The sequence below is a fragment of the Arctopsyche grandis genome, chromosome 13, assembly GCF_051622035.1.
Source record: "Arctopsyche grandis isolate Sample6627 chromosome 13, ASM5162203v2, whole genome shotgun sequence".
Taxonomy (NCBI): Eukaryota; Metazoa; Arthropoda; class Insecta; order Trichoptera; family Hydropsychidae; genus Arctopsyche; species Arctopsyche grandis.
In genome coordinates, this window is record NC_135367.1 from 21,143,759 (window position 1) to 21,160,063 (window position 16,305).

Consider the following 16,305-nt stretch of genomic DNA (forward strand, 5'->3'; position numbering starts at 1 on the left):
TTTATAATCGAGCGAAGCCGGATAAGTTTTGGTTCGTAGAATCCGTGACGTTAAATTTCATTAAAAAAACAAATGAATATTCAAATAAACCTAAATAATATAAAACTATTCAAATAAATTTAATTAAATGTTTACTATTAGATTAGCCATGTTTAAGTGGTTTATATTACAAATACCGAGCGAAGCCGGGTAAAACTACTAGTATTCAATATTCTTAAAATTTCCAAATCATTGGTTTGTTGCCATTTGCCAAAGAAAAAGTGTTTGTCAAAACAAAAGACAATATTATAAATGGTATCATGACGCGTTTAAAAAACTTTTGTTTTTTTTATTCAAATAATTAATGTTTAAAAAATCGTCTTTTACTACATCGGGAAGTTTTGACATCCAAAAATTTGTTTCCTTTCTCAAAATTATCCATTTGTGATAATACATTACTACATACATACATATGTATATACTAACGAAGTACTTCAGTAAATAATGTCGTTACCACGTCGCAGACACATAAAACAAATCGTAGACAGACATTATCGTCTTCGAAGAACTCCTAAATTCCGCGAACAATGTTTCTGCGGATAATATCTGCGAAATGAACCGACAGTAAATACATTTTCAAAATTGACCATCCCTTATCTTATTTCCTTCTACATCGTACGCTTTCTCTTCGATACTGCTAATTTTCGGGGTCGACGTACCGAAAACTTTCGGTCGCCAATTTTTCATCACGAATCGGAACGCTGGGTTGGGTATCGTCGAGATATCGCACCAAAAATCGACATGGACTTCTCGGAAAAACTTCCACAGTGGTGTGAGAAGCGTAGAGCATTGACACACTTGCAGAATCGACTAATTTATAATTCAGTTTTCCGGAAAATACACGTTCGATTCGAGGAACTTCGCATAGAAACTATCTGCGACAGACACGCAACGGTTATTTCGTGTTGAATAAAACGATAGCTGTTTTTTTATCTGCACTATTATGCTATCAAAAACATATTAATCTACTCCAAAACGTGTGGAAAAACTATAAAATTTTATTGTATATTCAATTTATTTACTCAATTTTGACGTTTTACTACAACGTTAGTCCATTATAGCTCCGATGAAAGATAATGTACGGCAGCCATTATTTTTCAACATCGGAAAATTTCCCTGTTACTACCCGCAAGCTTAAGCGTTATTTTGACCTTTGCCCTCGCTGTTGCGTTATGTCGATTAATAATTAAAACAAATCTTCCACGCTGATGAAACTTCACGAACTCAATAAAATACCGCACCTTAAGGGCTGGTGAAATTTCGTAGGAAAATCATTGAAAGTCGAAAAGAAAAACTGGTGATAGTATTTTGTCGATTATTTTTTAATGAATGTGCGTTTTAATAGACAATTAGTTTTATCAGACAAAGCACGCGAATTACACTTGCCAAATAATTTACAAAACATACCGGTAAAGTCATCAACATCATCGTGTTATATTGAGCGTGTCGTCGTTTAAATTCCTGTCGGACAATTTAAATATACTGCGATAGATGTTTCAATGTTCAATTTAATTATGTTTTATGACTCATTTCATTAATTTTATTTTCGTTTTGTTGCAGATTTACTCTACAGACAGACAATAACAGTGAACAATAACCCATTAGAAGTTGAAATTATCGATGTTTCTGGTGAAGGAGAAGATTGCTTTCCAGTAGAACAGGTAAATTTTATTTATTTATTTACTATGCATTATAAAACACATCATATGTACATATGTATATTGCTTATAAAAATCGGAATCAAATTGAAATGAAGGCATTGTTCATGCCGTGAATATTCGTAATTAAAATAAAATTCGCTAAGGGCATGTTTCATAACAGTGCATTTACCTGTTACGGGTAAATGGCAATTTTTTTTTATTTTTTGTCGTAAATTTCATTCGCATAAAATTTTAAGCGAAAGTACAATTAAAAAAAAATAATGTAACCGAGAGTTTTTCGACTCAAAAGGAAACCAAAAAAAATTTGTTTGCGGCAATCTTAACGAACGTCTCGGTTTGGTTGGGTTTTGCAAATTGGCGGTTTCATTGTTAAGTTCATTAAAAAACAATTTTCCGCCGAAAGAGTCAACTCGGTCGTTGACTCAAGGTGGAGTTGGGGTGAGAAGTGAAAATATTGTATGGGAATTGGTCGAGCTTCTGTTTCCGGTTCACGCAACATAAAACGAACTGACGCAACACATTATTTTGTTATAAATTATTTTTGTTGACATCGTGCTTTATGATCTTCATCAGGTGCAATGGGCCGATGCGTGCTTGGTGGTGTACGCCATCACCGATCGGAAGAGTTTCCTGCACGCAGCTGAAACCCTAGCAGCCCTTCACAAAGTGAGACAAGGGGCTGGACCACTTGCCCTCTTGGCCAACAAGGCCGATCTCGAACATCTCAGAGAGGTAATTCATCACAAAATTATGTATAAACACCCGAAAACAATACCTAGAAATCGATTATTCACGAAACAAAATCAATCCCTTCCTTCATAATCCTCAAACATGCTCAGACAAGAACATATTTATTTATTTATTTAATTTATTATTTATAATAATAATAACAATAAAATGACCAGTGTGACCTGACAGGTTGCCCCAAAGCGTCACACCAGTTATACAAAACAAAAGAAAGAAAATAACAAAATAAAAATTCCAATCATTCATCTCATTGAAATAGTCTCGTGTTGAATCTCAAGAAACTAACCAGCTCATCAACATGACAATTGAACGGGTGCAAATGCTCATCAATCACATTAAGGAACTAGATAGCCTTTACAAGAGACGAGTTATTGAAAGCAGACGTTTTCGCAGGAATAGGTTTGAAAAGTAAATGATGACGCAAAGCTCTACCGCATTCAGGCGCCGAAAATTTTAATTCCAATAAAATCGAAGAGTTGTCGATTCTTCCCTTTAATACTCCAAAGAAATAGTTGGAAATGGCAATAATTCTTCTCGAAGATAGTGAGTCAAAGTCTAGCATACCTTGTAAAAAGGCAGTGGGAAATATATATATGTAGGTAATATTTACATATATTTCTTCATATAAAGGTATCTAAGAATTTTTTTTATATATGTACATATATGTATGCTAGCTACTTGTCAAAATCATAAAAGCTGCTGTCAAAATCCTGCATTATTTTATAAATAAGTGGAAAATTAATAGCGCCATTATTGCTAAGACTAAATATTAAGTTGGTAGCAGTGCTGTGCTAAATGCATTATCTCCATTGAGTTGATACCTGTGTTAATTGCATTATGCCTCTAAAAGCAATGAAAATATAATATATACATTATTATATATCCGATAGCATTATATATCCAATATATACCATTTAACGAAGAATTTAGTCGTGAAGAAAGAATTCGATGAAATCATAATACAATAAGGGCGAAATCCCACAGGGAAGAACGGCACATCGTGTGCTCGGCTCCCCGCTGTGGGGGTCTCCTACATTTCTTCAAATATGGGATACACCGTTATCGATCACTGTCAAGCAAGGACAAGTACAAGGATACGACACTCCAGGGGGTAGTTTTGAAACGGTGTGTGCTGGGCGTTCCATGAATGTGTGCAAGGCATTCCACATTTTTTCGCATGTTTAAAACTATCTAAAAAAAACCATGTGGCACGTTCATCGCTGTGTTTTCCATCCATCCCATCACCATTTTTGGGTCTGAAAAAGTGATTTCGCTAGGTTTCAACTTCACATTTGGGGAGTTGATTTGTAAGATTAAACATAAAATTAATTAAATGGAATCGATATAGCTCGGTAACTTTACCCCCACCACTCCGCACCTAATGATTTATTAAATTTTATATAAAATATATAACCCCCACGACATTTAAAATTTTCGTAAACGGATTATTCTGCAAAAAGTGATTTCGCGGAAGTCACTAAAATCTCGATCTGCCACTCGAGTTCTCGTTAGTACAATATTTCGCGTGGGAAGCTTTCGATTGATGAAGTTTTTGCGGACTAATCACAGAACCAAAATTTAATATGTCCTTGGCGCCCCTTTAACGCACAATTCTCTTTCAGAAATGTAATATGTGCTTACTTAGATTGAAATATACGTAATATTGAATATTTACGTACGCACTTTTTATTATTTATATTGTTGCGTAGGGGTGGGTGGAGGATCCAAGTAAAAGGCCAATAGTCGTATCACAGCATTTATTGATGATTCAGGAGATACACGCACTGTCACTGCTCCGTCCAGAATCACATGATATCGCCTACGTACCGCCTTATAAAGGGTAGATCTCTCAGGACGCCTAATCTGTTTACCTGTTGTATAGTCACGTATTCGGATATGTATTTCCACGACATTGGGTCTCCCCGTACCGATTCTGAGAAATAACTAATAACGGTCATTGTTTAGCCTAAATGCACTTAGAGTCCAGATATAATCCTTGGAAGTAAGTGCATGCACTTAGTTAATCCGATAACAGATATCCGTTGGTCTAAGTGCAATTCGCTCAATCCGTGGCGTACGTTACAATATATACAAACCCCTTCAATTTAATTTATAAAATTTGAATACATTATAATATATATAATTTCGGATTCCTCTGATAGCTTCTCTTCCCACATAATGGAATAATAGTTTTTAATTGAATTAAATTAATATATTAAATAACATCAACGGGGGTGGACTCACAGTCTATTTTAATTACCCCCAATTTCAATGTCGAGTTATCCTTTGTCTTGTTAAAAGTTATCATTTCCGCAAAAGCGGCCTATTGGTACGAAGCGTGGAAATTTCACGGCCTACATAACTCCTTGTTATGAATGTCTATTATTATGTAAGTAAGAGTACATTTAGGGATCGTTTCCTCGTTCTCGGAATTCCCGAAGCGCGTATCTGTTTGGCGCTGACGATAAATCTCAATTATTGGGAACGGGTCCGAGGGGGGTTCGTCTCCAACGCTCGTCTCGTTGGAGAGGTAGTAAAAGAACGCCCCACGTATTGAAGAATGTGTCGGGAATGCGAGCCGTACGGAATGCGACACATTATTTGTGGAGTCGGAGGTGACGGGCCGTTGACCCTCGCATCCGCCCCTGGTCAATCTGTATCCGATGGGCACGACGTCCTAACCAAATAAAAAAAAACCTACGTCAACATTTTGTATGGGTTTCCCTTTTTTACCGACGCGACGTTAGAAAGGGTTGGCAGCTCTGGGATTGGTTCACTGTTAATACATATTATATTATATGTTTATATTGACATTCATATAATAAAAAATATTATTTGGCACACTTTTTGTTTGTTGTTTAATATTTTCAATATGCATATTTATATATATATGCACGATGTAAATATGTAGATTAAATTCTATGAACTTACTTTTATATTATACAAAAATGATTTATGATTTCAAATACTATGTAAATAATCGAATAATATCATTTGATATATGTATGAAACTTGTACATAAATAATGTGTTTATATTTCAATTAAAATATAAACCAGAATCTGTTTGAATCTATCTATCTGTTGAAAAAAGTTTTAAGAATGCAAAAGACATTTAGGGCGAAAACACATTTTACCCTTACATTTCTTCAAATTTGGGATACATCGTTATCGATCACTGTCAAGCAAGGATACAATTTTACCGAAAACACTCCAGAGGGTCATTTTGGGATGCTGGGCGTTCCACGAATTTGTGCAAGGCACGGCCATTGATGTATAATACACATAGATGGGCCCTGACGTGTGATTTTGGTCGGAGATATTGTCTTCACTAACTGAGGGGTGCGGGGGGGTTTAACTAGCAGGGAAGTTGGGAAAAAAATGTTTTTTTCCCTACGACTCAGCGGTACCTACCTACCTACTAAGAGAAACTGTGCATGCGCCATGTATTTTGCATGCGCCAAAAGGGAGGCCAGTATAAGACGTGAGGGCGGATCTAGTGTATTATACATCAATGGGCACGGCCCATCTTTTTCGCATGTTTCAAAGTATCTAAAAAAAACCACGTGCCACGTGCATCGCTGTGTGTTTTCGCCCTTATTTAATTTTCAAATTAAGCTCTTGAACAACGCCAATCAATAATCTACATACATACATATGTAGCTTGTACTACATACATATATAAATAGTATTTTTCTATTTAAATAAATAGTCTGCAAAATATTTACCCTACAATGATATAAACGACTTTTTTATATTTTTATTATTTATTTTTTAATTAAAAACATCAATGGAATTTTCCATACCTACAAAGCATTTGTATGCTAAAAATAACATGAAAAGAGTTCTTATTTTCATTCCACATTGATCCAAAAACAATTTCCACCAAAAAAATATATACATATATTACTGAGATAATACATACATATTAATGCAAAAATTCCAAAATATTTATTGTTTATTTTGATTGTTTACAGGTGGAAGAGATAGAAGGAAGAACAACAGCTGTCCAAAATGGTTGTCCCTTTTACGAAGTGAGCGTAGCGGAGAACAGCTCCGACCTATATCAAGCATTCGAGTTCTTGGTGACGGAGTGTCGAGCGTTGCAATCGTCGACGAAGACCCGCAAATTCTCAGTATCGAAAATGCTGGGTACCCTCATCGGCAACAACTCGGCAGGACGAGGAGGCGGAGGCGCCGGAGCCGCAGCCCACGGGGGCACCGTAGTAGCCTGCCACAAGTCCGACCTGCACCGATCACGCGTGCTCAAGCGTCGCCAGAACTTCACAGCCACCGCTTCACTGTGACTACCAGCTAGAGGGTGTGCCGAACACTGCTCTACCCCGGTGCCCTGAATTGGTACACCTCGTCAACAGTGTATTTTCATATTTACAACGTCGTCGACAGTGGATTGAGTATTCTGTGGCGGCGTCTTTAGTTCGACGGCTCGCTCGTCCGAGATCTACTGTGCGTTAACGGGATCATGATCAAAGATCAAATACAAATTAATTCAGTTGAACCACATGAATATGTTTTATACAGCACTCTAGTCGTAAACGGCAATGAGTCCGCAATGCCAATGTTATTATGTATTATATGTAGTTCAAATCCAGACTTTTGCACTATACGTATAAACTTTCAATGATCTCGAATGTATAAAAATATGTAAATTAATTCTCTTTTCCAAATGTTATATGTATGTATGTACGATAATTTAAAATGTATAAAATAATGTGCGAATTAGTTGTTAATGGAAGCTTTAATTTGTTTTGTGTAATACGTGGAGATTACTAATTTTCCAAAGTTTTGTTTTGCTCAAAGCCCATCCTCTACCTTTCACAAACAGAAGCGAGCAAAACTTAAAGAATTTTCATGAAAGCGATATCAATTATTGTCATCATAATTGTAATGTGAAGTTTTGTATGTAATTTATAAGGTAAAACCGATAAGTTTAGACCAAACGCAAGTTTTAATTATAATTTAAGTGTTATAATGTTAAAGACAAATAATTCACTATGAAGACGACGAGGGATAGAAACTTTGAAATATTTCCAAAGGCATTTTTCTAAAATTACATATCGCTGCATTATAAATACAATAAATAAACAAAGCGTAAGTTTAATGCAAATAACGCTCAAATTAAGTATTTTGTACTGACAAAATTTACTGTCCAACTTCATCCAATTTTATATGTTTCATAGCTACAAAAAAACGATATTCAATTTTAAAAGTTACAACTGAATTTTGTAATAAGAAAATGCCTAATACATACCACATGTGTACATTCTATTAATGAACAATAAAGGCTTTGTATAATAAACACTAAACACTTGAAGTCTAGGTAATTATAATGTGATTTGAGGGCCTAAATTGTACTCTATGATTACAATCGAGGATTTTGTATAGTACGATTGGTTGAAATGACATGTATTTTATAGAAAACTAAATTATGTACTTTGTATCGGATCGCAGAATAATAACTATGTTAGATATAAATAAGAATTACTGTATGTTTTGTTAAGGCTGTGAAATTATTTATAATAGGAATAGGCAAAATGAAATTGAAAAATGATGATGTGCAATGTTACAATGTAACAAATTTTTTTACAATTATTATTTTTAATTATCATATTATAAGAAAGAAATAAAAGATATTAACTTTTGAAACAACTACAAAGTATGAGTTATTTATTAAAAAAAAGTATACATTGTGTACAAAAATTCATGCATAGCCCAGCTCTATCATAATTAACACTTTAAAACTATTTACTGATCAATGTGTGACTACATATTTACAATACATCAATGTTTATTACATTATTATATACATAATTATTTCCAAAGAAAATTTCTAGTCAAATTGTGTACTCATTACGTGTATATAATAATAATCTGAAATTTGTACAATACAACATTTTTAAATTTCTGTTCAAGTGTAAACTTGAAAGTAATAAAAGTGTGTTTAAAAAAATAAAAACATTTCTTTCAATTATCCTATTTTCAAAAAAAAAAAAACAAAATACAAACATTATGTCCAAATACATATTTACAATTTAAATTTAATAATTAAATAAAATATTATATCACAATTATATACAGCTAAATGATTATTAAAACAAAAATAAATAACAATTATAAATACATATTACAATATTAACAACTACACTATACCCATTCAGTGCCTTTCGGAACCTTTTCGATAAATTTCGAAATATTTGGAAAATATGACGGTATCGCCATTTCAAGTAACAAGGATTTATCCAAATCTGCCATATCATGTGGAAATTGCATATAAGTATACGTCGAGAAGGCTACATGATGACCTATATCAAGCAGAACGTCACATTCTTCAACATCACTTTCCATTATTTCAATAAGCTCTATGGGTACCATGTTCAATAGAACACCTTGCTTTCTAGATTTGATGGATTCGCCGAGCCACAGACAATTGCAATAATCAGTACTGTAACTCTTCGACAGTTCTATTCTATCTTCGATCTCATCCTTTTCAAGTTGAAGCTTCACTTTTTCATATATTGTGTCATATCTGAAATAATAATTGGACAAAAGTCAACAACACCATATACATACATATAATATTAAAACAAAATAGACAACGACATTACTTTAAAATAAGTTCCAGCATTCTATTGATGGAAAACCCGCTGAATGAACATAAAATTCCATACGTCAAACTTCGTGGTGCGACTGACCACAACGGTTGACTACAATTCGTCTGCAGCTCACCTATCTTCAGATATGCGTCTAAGAAAGCATTTCTTAATATTGCACTTCCTGAAATCAATAAAATACTATTACACAATATTAATAATAACATATATAAAAACGAATGGGATATATGTATGTATGTGAGAATGCATCAACATATGTATGTAGTTTGTATGTGAAATATTTAACCGTTTGCCCGCGGCCGTCTTTTATGGAAGCTTTGCGCGACAAGTCTGTACCGCGGCTGTCTTCCATAGAATTTCTGAACTTTGCACGGGATTTTGAGCCTTATATGCGCCTATTTCAACTGTTTTAAGTTTCAAAATTGGTTGAATATATTACTGAGAGTTGAATGCCATCTATTCAATTTGCTTAAAATTTATAAAAACCAGTCGAAATTAGTTTTTTGTGGAACCATACTGAAACCTCGTTTATGTGACGTCACGTCTGTTGAACAATGGCGACGATACGTCTCAATTGTATTGAAGATTGATTATTTGACAATTAAGCCAAAACTACGAGATATATTATGTATTTTATTGTTTAAAATAAAACTTTGTGTTAATTGACATATCTGGTTACTTGAGTAAATATAAAAATCTGAATTTAAGGTCGAAAACTCGATTGCCAAATTGGCGAAAAAGGTGCTGCGTACAGGGCTTGTTCGCTATATTTATTGCCGCGGGCAAAGGGTTAATAAAATAAATACACGTGAACGAAGCGCTAACTAATCAGCGTGAAGTGGTCGGTCCACGTGGACTAAAACGTTTGATCAATTAGAGCAATGACGATACATTCTAATCAATGGGTGCATTTTAAGCACCGCTATAGCAGAGCATCATAACCTATGGATATTCGCGGCATACATTGTTTACGACTCGTAGAGTTATGTACTTCATCGGCAGTCGCTAGTTATTCCGTATATGCATAAGGGCAAAACACTAACTAACATCAGTTTTCTCTTGCTGTTCGGGGAACACATATTACCGCGGTGCACAGGTTACGATGCTCTGCGCTATAGGGATGTGGCATGACGACCGATCCTATCGTGTCGAGGAGACGCGGGGATGTCGGGTAGTGGGGAAGTTGAGAACTGAACGTCTGACATGTGCTCCTGATATTGAGCACCTGACTTGGAACAGGTGACGTCGGCGTAAGATGCGCTGACGTCCACGAAGATACACGTCATACACACATTTACGAAGATATACACGCATTCATTCATCATTTCGAACGGGTGAACAGATTAGATCGGCGAGCGTGTAATGCGCGCACTCAACATTTTACTATTAAAGGTCTGTTCATACCTAGTCAGCACGTACCGACTTCAGCAGGTATCCGGCCGTACGAAAAGTATTCTTTGGTACATTTTGTATGGGTATATTCATACCAACCGTCACGTTTACGCCACGGCAGGCTTACAGCAGTATCCGACATTTCCTGTTAATACCTTACAGCAACATCCGTCAAATTATCGTATCCGTTTTTTTGGCCATCGTGGAAATATACACGCGAATTACGTACCATGAGTCTGCCGCTTTGCTTTTTTGGACCAATTATTGATAGTGACAGTTGACAGCTGTTCAATCTTTCGATATGGTTTTGGCGCAAATATTAAAAAAAAATTTTTACAGAAATATTTAAAAAAAATTTGTCCATCATCCACAAGCTCCTTATACAGGCTCCTTCGGTTTTTCCATTTTTTAACATGGGATGCACATCAAAACGCCTCCGTGCTTTTTTATTGCCTTCTTGAGCTTCTCCTTCCAACAACAGCGCGATTATACATAATTTTTCGTTCGACAAACGTCGAAACATTTTTGCTGACTTGTATTCTGACGCGTAGCTACGAATGCACGTGTATGCATTCATATTGCAAGTACTCGACAATACGACGTAAGCAATATTGCGCCGTATCGTCATGGCCTCTAATGTATAAGTAAGCCGATTTTGCCTTGCACTCGGCCAAATTGCTGTAAACGTGACGTGACCGCGACGTGTAGGTAGATATGAATAGAAATGTAATAAAATGACATATTTGAAACGGAGTCGTGCAGTGCTGAAGCCGTGCAGTGCTGTTAAGTATGAACAGACCTTAATACGTGCGCGTGCCTATAAATTACCTTACATTATATTTATATATGACATGTAACTTTATTTTAATTCGTGTATCAATTCCTTTCCGGAGCCACCCGTTGAAATCAATGGGCACAAAACTTTATAGTATATAATAATAATAATATATATAAAAAATGACGGGATGTATTTATGTATGTCTGTATGTGCGAGTGCATCAACCAGTATAGAGATTTAAAAAAAAAAAAACAAATTTTAAAATGCCAGGAGTATATGTTGCGCCTAGAGATATTAAATAAAATAAATACACGCTTACGAGGCGCACAACCAATCAGTTTGAAGTGGCCCACGTGGACTAAAACCTTTGACCGATTAGAGGAACTTACATTTCATTCTTACATTTTAAGCATCCGCTATAGGGATGTGGCGTGACCAGGAGACGTGGGGAAGTGGGGTGGCGGAGAAATGGGGACCTGAGCGTCCGATATGTGCTCCTGATATTGAACGACGTCAGGAAGAGCAACGGGTGACGTCAGCGTCGTATGCGCTGCGCTGGAGCGTACACATACACATCTATGAAGACACACACACACATTCATTCATCATTTCGAATGGGTTAGATCGGTAAGCGTGTAATGCGCGCACTCAACTTTTTCTTTAATACGTGCGCGCGCGCGCCTATAAATAACTTTACACTATATTTATATATGTTAAAGTGAAAGCATATTTCAAGTGAAAATATATTTCACTAATAAAAATATATTTTCACCAATTCAAGCAATGAAAAGGTATTAAACAATGAATTTACAACGTTTAACTCTGTAAATTTAACCCGAACAACCCAATTTTAAATATATAAGGTCAACCCTTACTTAACCTAACCTATCCTAACCCTTAAATAATACCAACCCTAACAATCTAATCTTAAATGAATAAAACCAACCCTGAAAATATAAATGGTTATGATTTCACTTTATTTTAATTCGTGTATCAATTCCTTTCCGAAACCAACGTTGAAATCGTTACATATAAAACTTCAACCTAAATTCTTACCATATATATTTTGTGAAGACTTTTCACAAAGGTCAGCCATAAAATCGGTCAAATTTGTCAGTATTTCAAAACTATCATATTTTACTTCCCGACATTGGAAGAATGGTTTCCTATTTAACGTCATTCTTCGATGCTGAAAAAAATTGAATTTCACAATATAACAATTGCTTTATAAATGTCCCCATTTTTTTCAACATAAAATAAATACTTACAATCCTAACATACATCCTTTTCAACATGTTCACGATAGAACATTGATAATATACATTATTTGTCAAATAAAGTGTTTCAATATTTTCCAAAATACAGTCGTATAATTCTTCAAAGGTGTCAAAAGTAATCCATTCTAATAAAGATAGAATCTGTCGAACAAAAACATATGATAAATAGTATTAAAACTATAATATTTATATAATAAAACAATGATTTAAAATAAATACCTCATCTAAAAAGTCATGTCCATTCCAATTTGAAATAAATATTGCTAAAAATCTGGATACAATCGGAATACCCTGTAGCAAATAGTTTTGCAAAGTTACTATTCTTCTTAAAAATACTTTTTTTTCTTCATACGTAAATGTAGTCTTTTTTAAATAATCTAAAAAAAAACATACATATAAAAAATAAGGAATATTTTATTCCCAGCTTTTATCAAAAATAAAAATCAATTCTTACTATTGTATAAAATTTGATATAAATTATATGAAAATCTTGACTGTAGGGATTTGTCAGCAAACATTAATAAATGCATGCCGGCATCGTTAATAAGGACTGATAATATGTTTGCTGGAATATCAATCGCTTGGCCAATATTGTACACCATTAAATCTCTAGCGCTAAAAAATAAAGTAAAAACAGTTAAGTGACGTTGAAATAATATGATTTAAAAACAAATAATAAACATTTATTACTTCTGAAAGTCTATACAGGTTTTAGAGTCCTTAGAATATAAAGACGAACCCAAATGAATGTATTCAACATTTGGTATTAAAAAAGATTTCGACTGACCAGAATTCTGAAATTTAATTTAACAATAAGTTTACACGTGTAGTTGAAAGAGTGATGAGTTATTATTTATTGTCTATCATTTTACCGATGATGTTGGTTTCCACCAAACTAATCTCGTCTCTGAATCCAGGGCTGTTTGAATGTTACAACGAACCTGAAATTAACATTATGCAATTGAACATATATATTGTATGTATATAATTACATATTATAACAAAGATCACAGTTCAAACCTGTGCTCGTTGAAGCGCTAAAGCCAAGGTTTTGTTTATTTTGGGAAAGACGGTATTGACAGAAACGATCGGAACATTTTCCGGTACATACTCGGGTTTAAATCCTTTGAATAGATTAATTACAGCTATCAAGGAATTATAATGCTAAAAACAACACAATTAAATTTTAGAACAGCTGAATATGCAATATTCATAGCATACTAAAAACTATTTTTACCCTTGACAGCCGCTCTATTTTGGTAAGTTTCAACAGTAACAAAACTCGCGTTCGAGTAACATCTTGTGGTTTTGTAAGCATGTATACAAACTTGCTGGATATTCCACTCTGTAAACAATCATGGTGCCAAGTTGAAATGTATTATATTCAAATTTACATATTCAACTATGGAAATTTACTTACAAATTTATCAAAATTCAATAAATAAAAGAAGAATTCATAATATATATCGAGTATGTCCATATTCACTAAATTGTATTCCATCACACCTAAAGTTTGATAATGTATTATATATGTATATATAAAATAAATAAATCATAATACAAAGTTTTATTATTGTTATTTTGATTACCTTGCAACCAACTGAGAGCGTACACAACTTTGGAAGTATTTTCAGCATTATAATAGTTGCATTGTATCCAATGGATGACGTTGCGAACAACATCGTCTGGCATGTTTTTCTCCGGTATTATGCAGTTTCCCAGGAACGACCAATTTTTCGGAGCTGTAACAGTGGATTCATATACATATAAGAAATGATAGATATTTTTAGTACATTGAACTCGGTTGTAAATAATTCTGGAGTGAGTGGAGTGGAGTAGAGTAACACGAATACTCACTGAGGTGGTTCTCGAGCCAGAAGGAGGCGAGAGCGCGCAAAAGCGGGAGGCGCAGGCCGAGGGCCGCGCGTTGCTCCATTCTCTGCAGAACCGCTTTCACCCGCGAGTCTCGAGAGCCGCCGCCCCCCAACACGGCGTCTCGCAGCCACTCCACGCATTCACCACCCTTTATGCTCTCGTCCGCCGACATATCTCACTCAGTGTCCTTTCAAATTCAAACTGACGGATGCGCCGGGGTTGTCATCGCGCAATTCAACGGTTTCTCATAATACTGTTGGCGAGTGCTGCCATTATAAATAAAACAAATAAACGTCAATTGGGAATTTGGAACGCGCTTGAAACAAAATCTTATTTCAAACTGGCTTTTCAAAATAGAATGGCAAAACTATACAAAATACACCAAGCCTAGCCATTTATTTTAATTTATGAAAAGTTCCATGACATTTTATTTTATTTAATCATTTTATTGTAGAGACTTGTGATATCACCTATTTCCCTCATCGAACTTAATCTGTACAAATGACATCATCGCGTCCTCTTCTCGTACACGAAAGTTAGCCGTGGCCGAAATACTTCGTCCAGCTTACTCATAAAGGCGATTCGACTCGCTCCAGATACGCAATCACGAGTACACGGGAAATCCCAAGGAGCTACGCACCTACGCATCAAACATAGAACACAAAGGAAGACCTCGACCCCGTCGGAATCTTCCAGAACGTGATCTCACCAGCCCAGCTACGCGTTGCTCAAGCAACACCTTTATAAACCAGTGCATCGTCCCCAGATGCGAGTGAGTGTGGCGGCTCGCTTATACGACATGGTCGAGTTTGGTTGCCTTCCTGCGAGTGGGAACCAACTCGGCTGGGTTCGGAGAGCCACTACTCACTCTGTCTTCAGCTGTCATATAATAAACACGTGCATTAACATGCCAGTCGTCTCATTCGTTCATCCTCCATAACTGGTGACCCCCGACATCGAGCCACGCAGCCTCGATCAATTTCAACATGCCGCTCATCCCTGCCTCGCCGAGCCAGGCGGGAAAGCTACCCGCCGCGCCCCCATCGCCGTCAACACAGCACGCCGCGGCCCGCGGGTAGATAAACGAGTAAACGAGTAGACACGGCTACCTACCTACCTACCTACCTGGAGTCCAGCCACAACGTTGATGACAGGTGCTTAAAAAAATGGGGGAGCGAATGAGACGACGATCTTGACAGCTGGATGTGGAGTCATGCGCGATCCACTACACATAGAACGGTCATCCAGCACCACAAGACATACACATCATCATCATCAAGGCCCCGTCCGTCCCCACGAGCGTCGTCACGCCGAGACGGGCGGTAGCGCTACAACACCTCCACGAGCCACAACGACTCACAGTCCAGCTCGGAGTATCATCAACCACATCGATGCCCCTGCCGCCCCCGCCGCCCCACCAACCGACATCAGCCTCGGAAGAGCGGCGCCGCCGCAGCATCGCATCGGCGCGACCATCGGACCACCCACCGTCCTGCTCGCGACGTCACCGCCCTCGAATCTACCGACCATTCAGGGCGGTACACCTACACAGCGGATGACCCACGTCAACAATTTTTTTCTCCCCACTCAATAATTTTTTTTTCTCTTTGTGTAACAATAATTTTTTTCTTTTGTAAAATTTGTTTCTTTGTAATTTTGGTATCGCTGATGCTGGGGGGGGGAGTGATGTGGCGGCTCGCTTATACGACATGGTCGAGTTTGGTTGCCTTCCTGCGAGTGGGAACCAACTCGGCTGGGTTCGGAGAGCCACTACTCACTCTGTCTTCAGCTGTCATATAATAAACACGTGCATTAACATGCCAGTCGTCTCATTCGTTCATCCTCCATATGAGCTTCAGGAACTTGACCTAGCTCGTTCCAGTGAATCCTTCACCTACTTCGCTGT

At 36.4% G+C, this 16,305-nt stretch overlaps 3 protein-coding genes and 1 long non-coding RNA gene across 5 annotated transcripts in view; 2 read left to right on the top strand and 2 right to left on the bottom strand.

Annotated features, from left to right (window-relative positions):
* LOC143921243 (ras-related and estrogen-regulated growth inhibitor-like protein) overlaps positions 1-8,409 on the top strand; it is a 48,255-nt gene extending 39,846 nt beyond the window's left edge. For both annotated transcript variants that reach the window (XM_077444452.1, XM_077444451.1), the window contains exons 4-6: positions 1,600-1,700; positions 2,274-2,432; positions 6,423-8,409. In XM_077444452.1, coding sequence (XP_077300578.1) covers positions 1,600-1,700; positions 2,274-2,432; positions 6,423-6,752 — 590 coding nt within the window. In that variant the 3' untranslated portion in view covers positions 6,753-8,409. The remainder of the gene's footprint in view (positions 1-1,599; positions 1,701-2,273; positions 2,433-6,422) is intronic.
* The window catches only part of LOC143920959 (uncharacterized), a 561,395-nt gene that overhangs the window by 528,571 nt on the left and 16,519 nt on the right, over positions 1-16,305 (top strand). The gene's annotated exons all lie outside the window — the stretch shown is intronic.
* nesd (SHC binding and spindle associated nessun dorma) overlaps positions 1-16,305 on the bottom strand; it is a 325,057-nt gene that overhangs the window by 65,451 nt on the left and 243,301 nt on the right. The gene's annotated exons all lie outside the window — the stretch shown is intronic.
* On the bottom strand, positions 8,581-14,605 carry LOC143921634 (centromere protein I-like). The gene is made up of 13 exons (XM_077444988.1): positions 14,382-14,605; positions 14,114-14,266; positions 13,945-14,030; positions 13,762-13,869; positions 13,545-13,688; positions 13,397-13,465; positions 13,215-13,318; positions 12,979-13,139; positions 12,744-12,901; positions 12,516-12,665; positions 12,304-12,436; positions 9,072-9,240; positions 8,581-8,992 (listed from the first exon to the last, which is right to left on the bottom strand). Exons 1-13 carry the CDS (start codon positions 14,569-14,571, stop codon positions 8,611-8,613), a joined length of 2,007 nt encoding a protein of 668 aa, XP_077301114.1. The 5' UTR covers positions 14,572-14,605; the 3' UTR covers positions 8,581-8,610.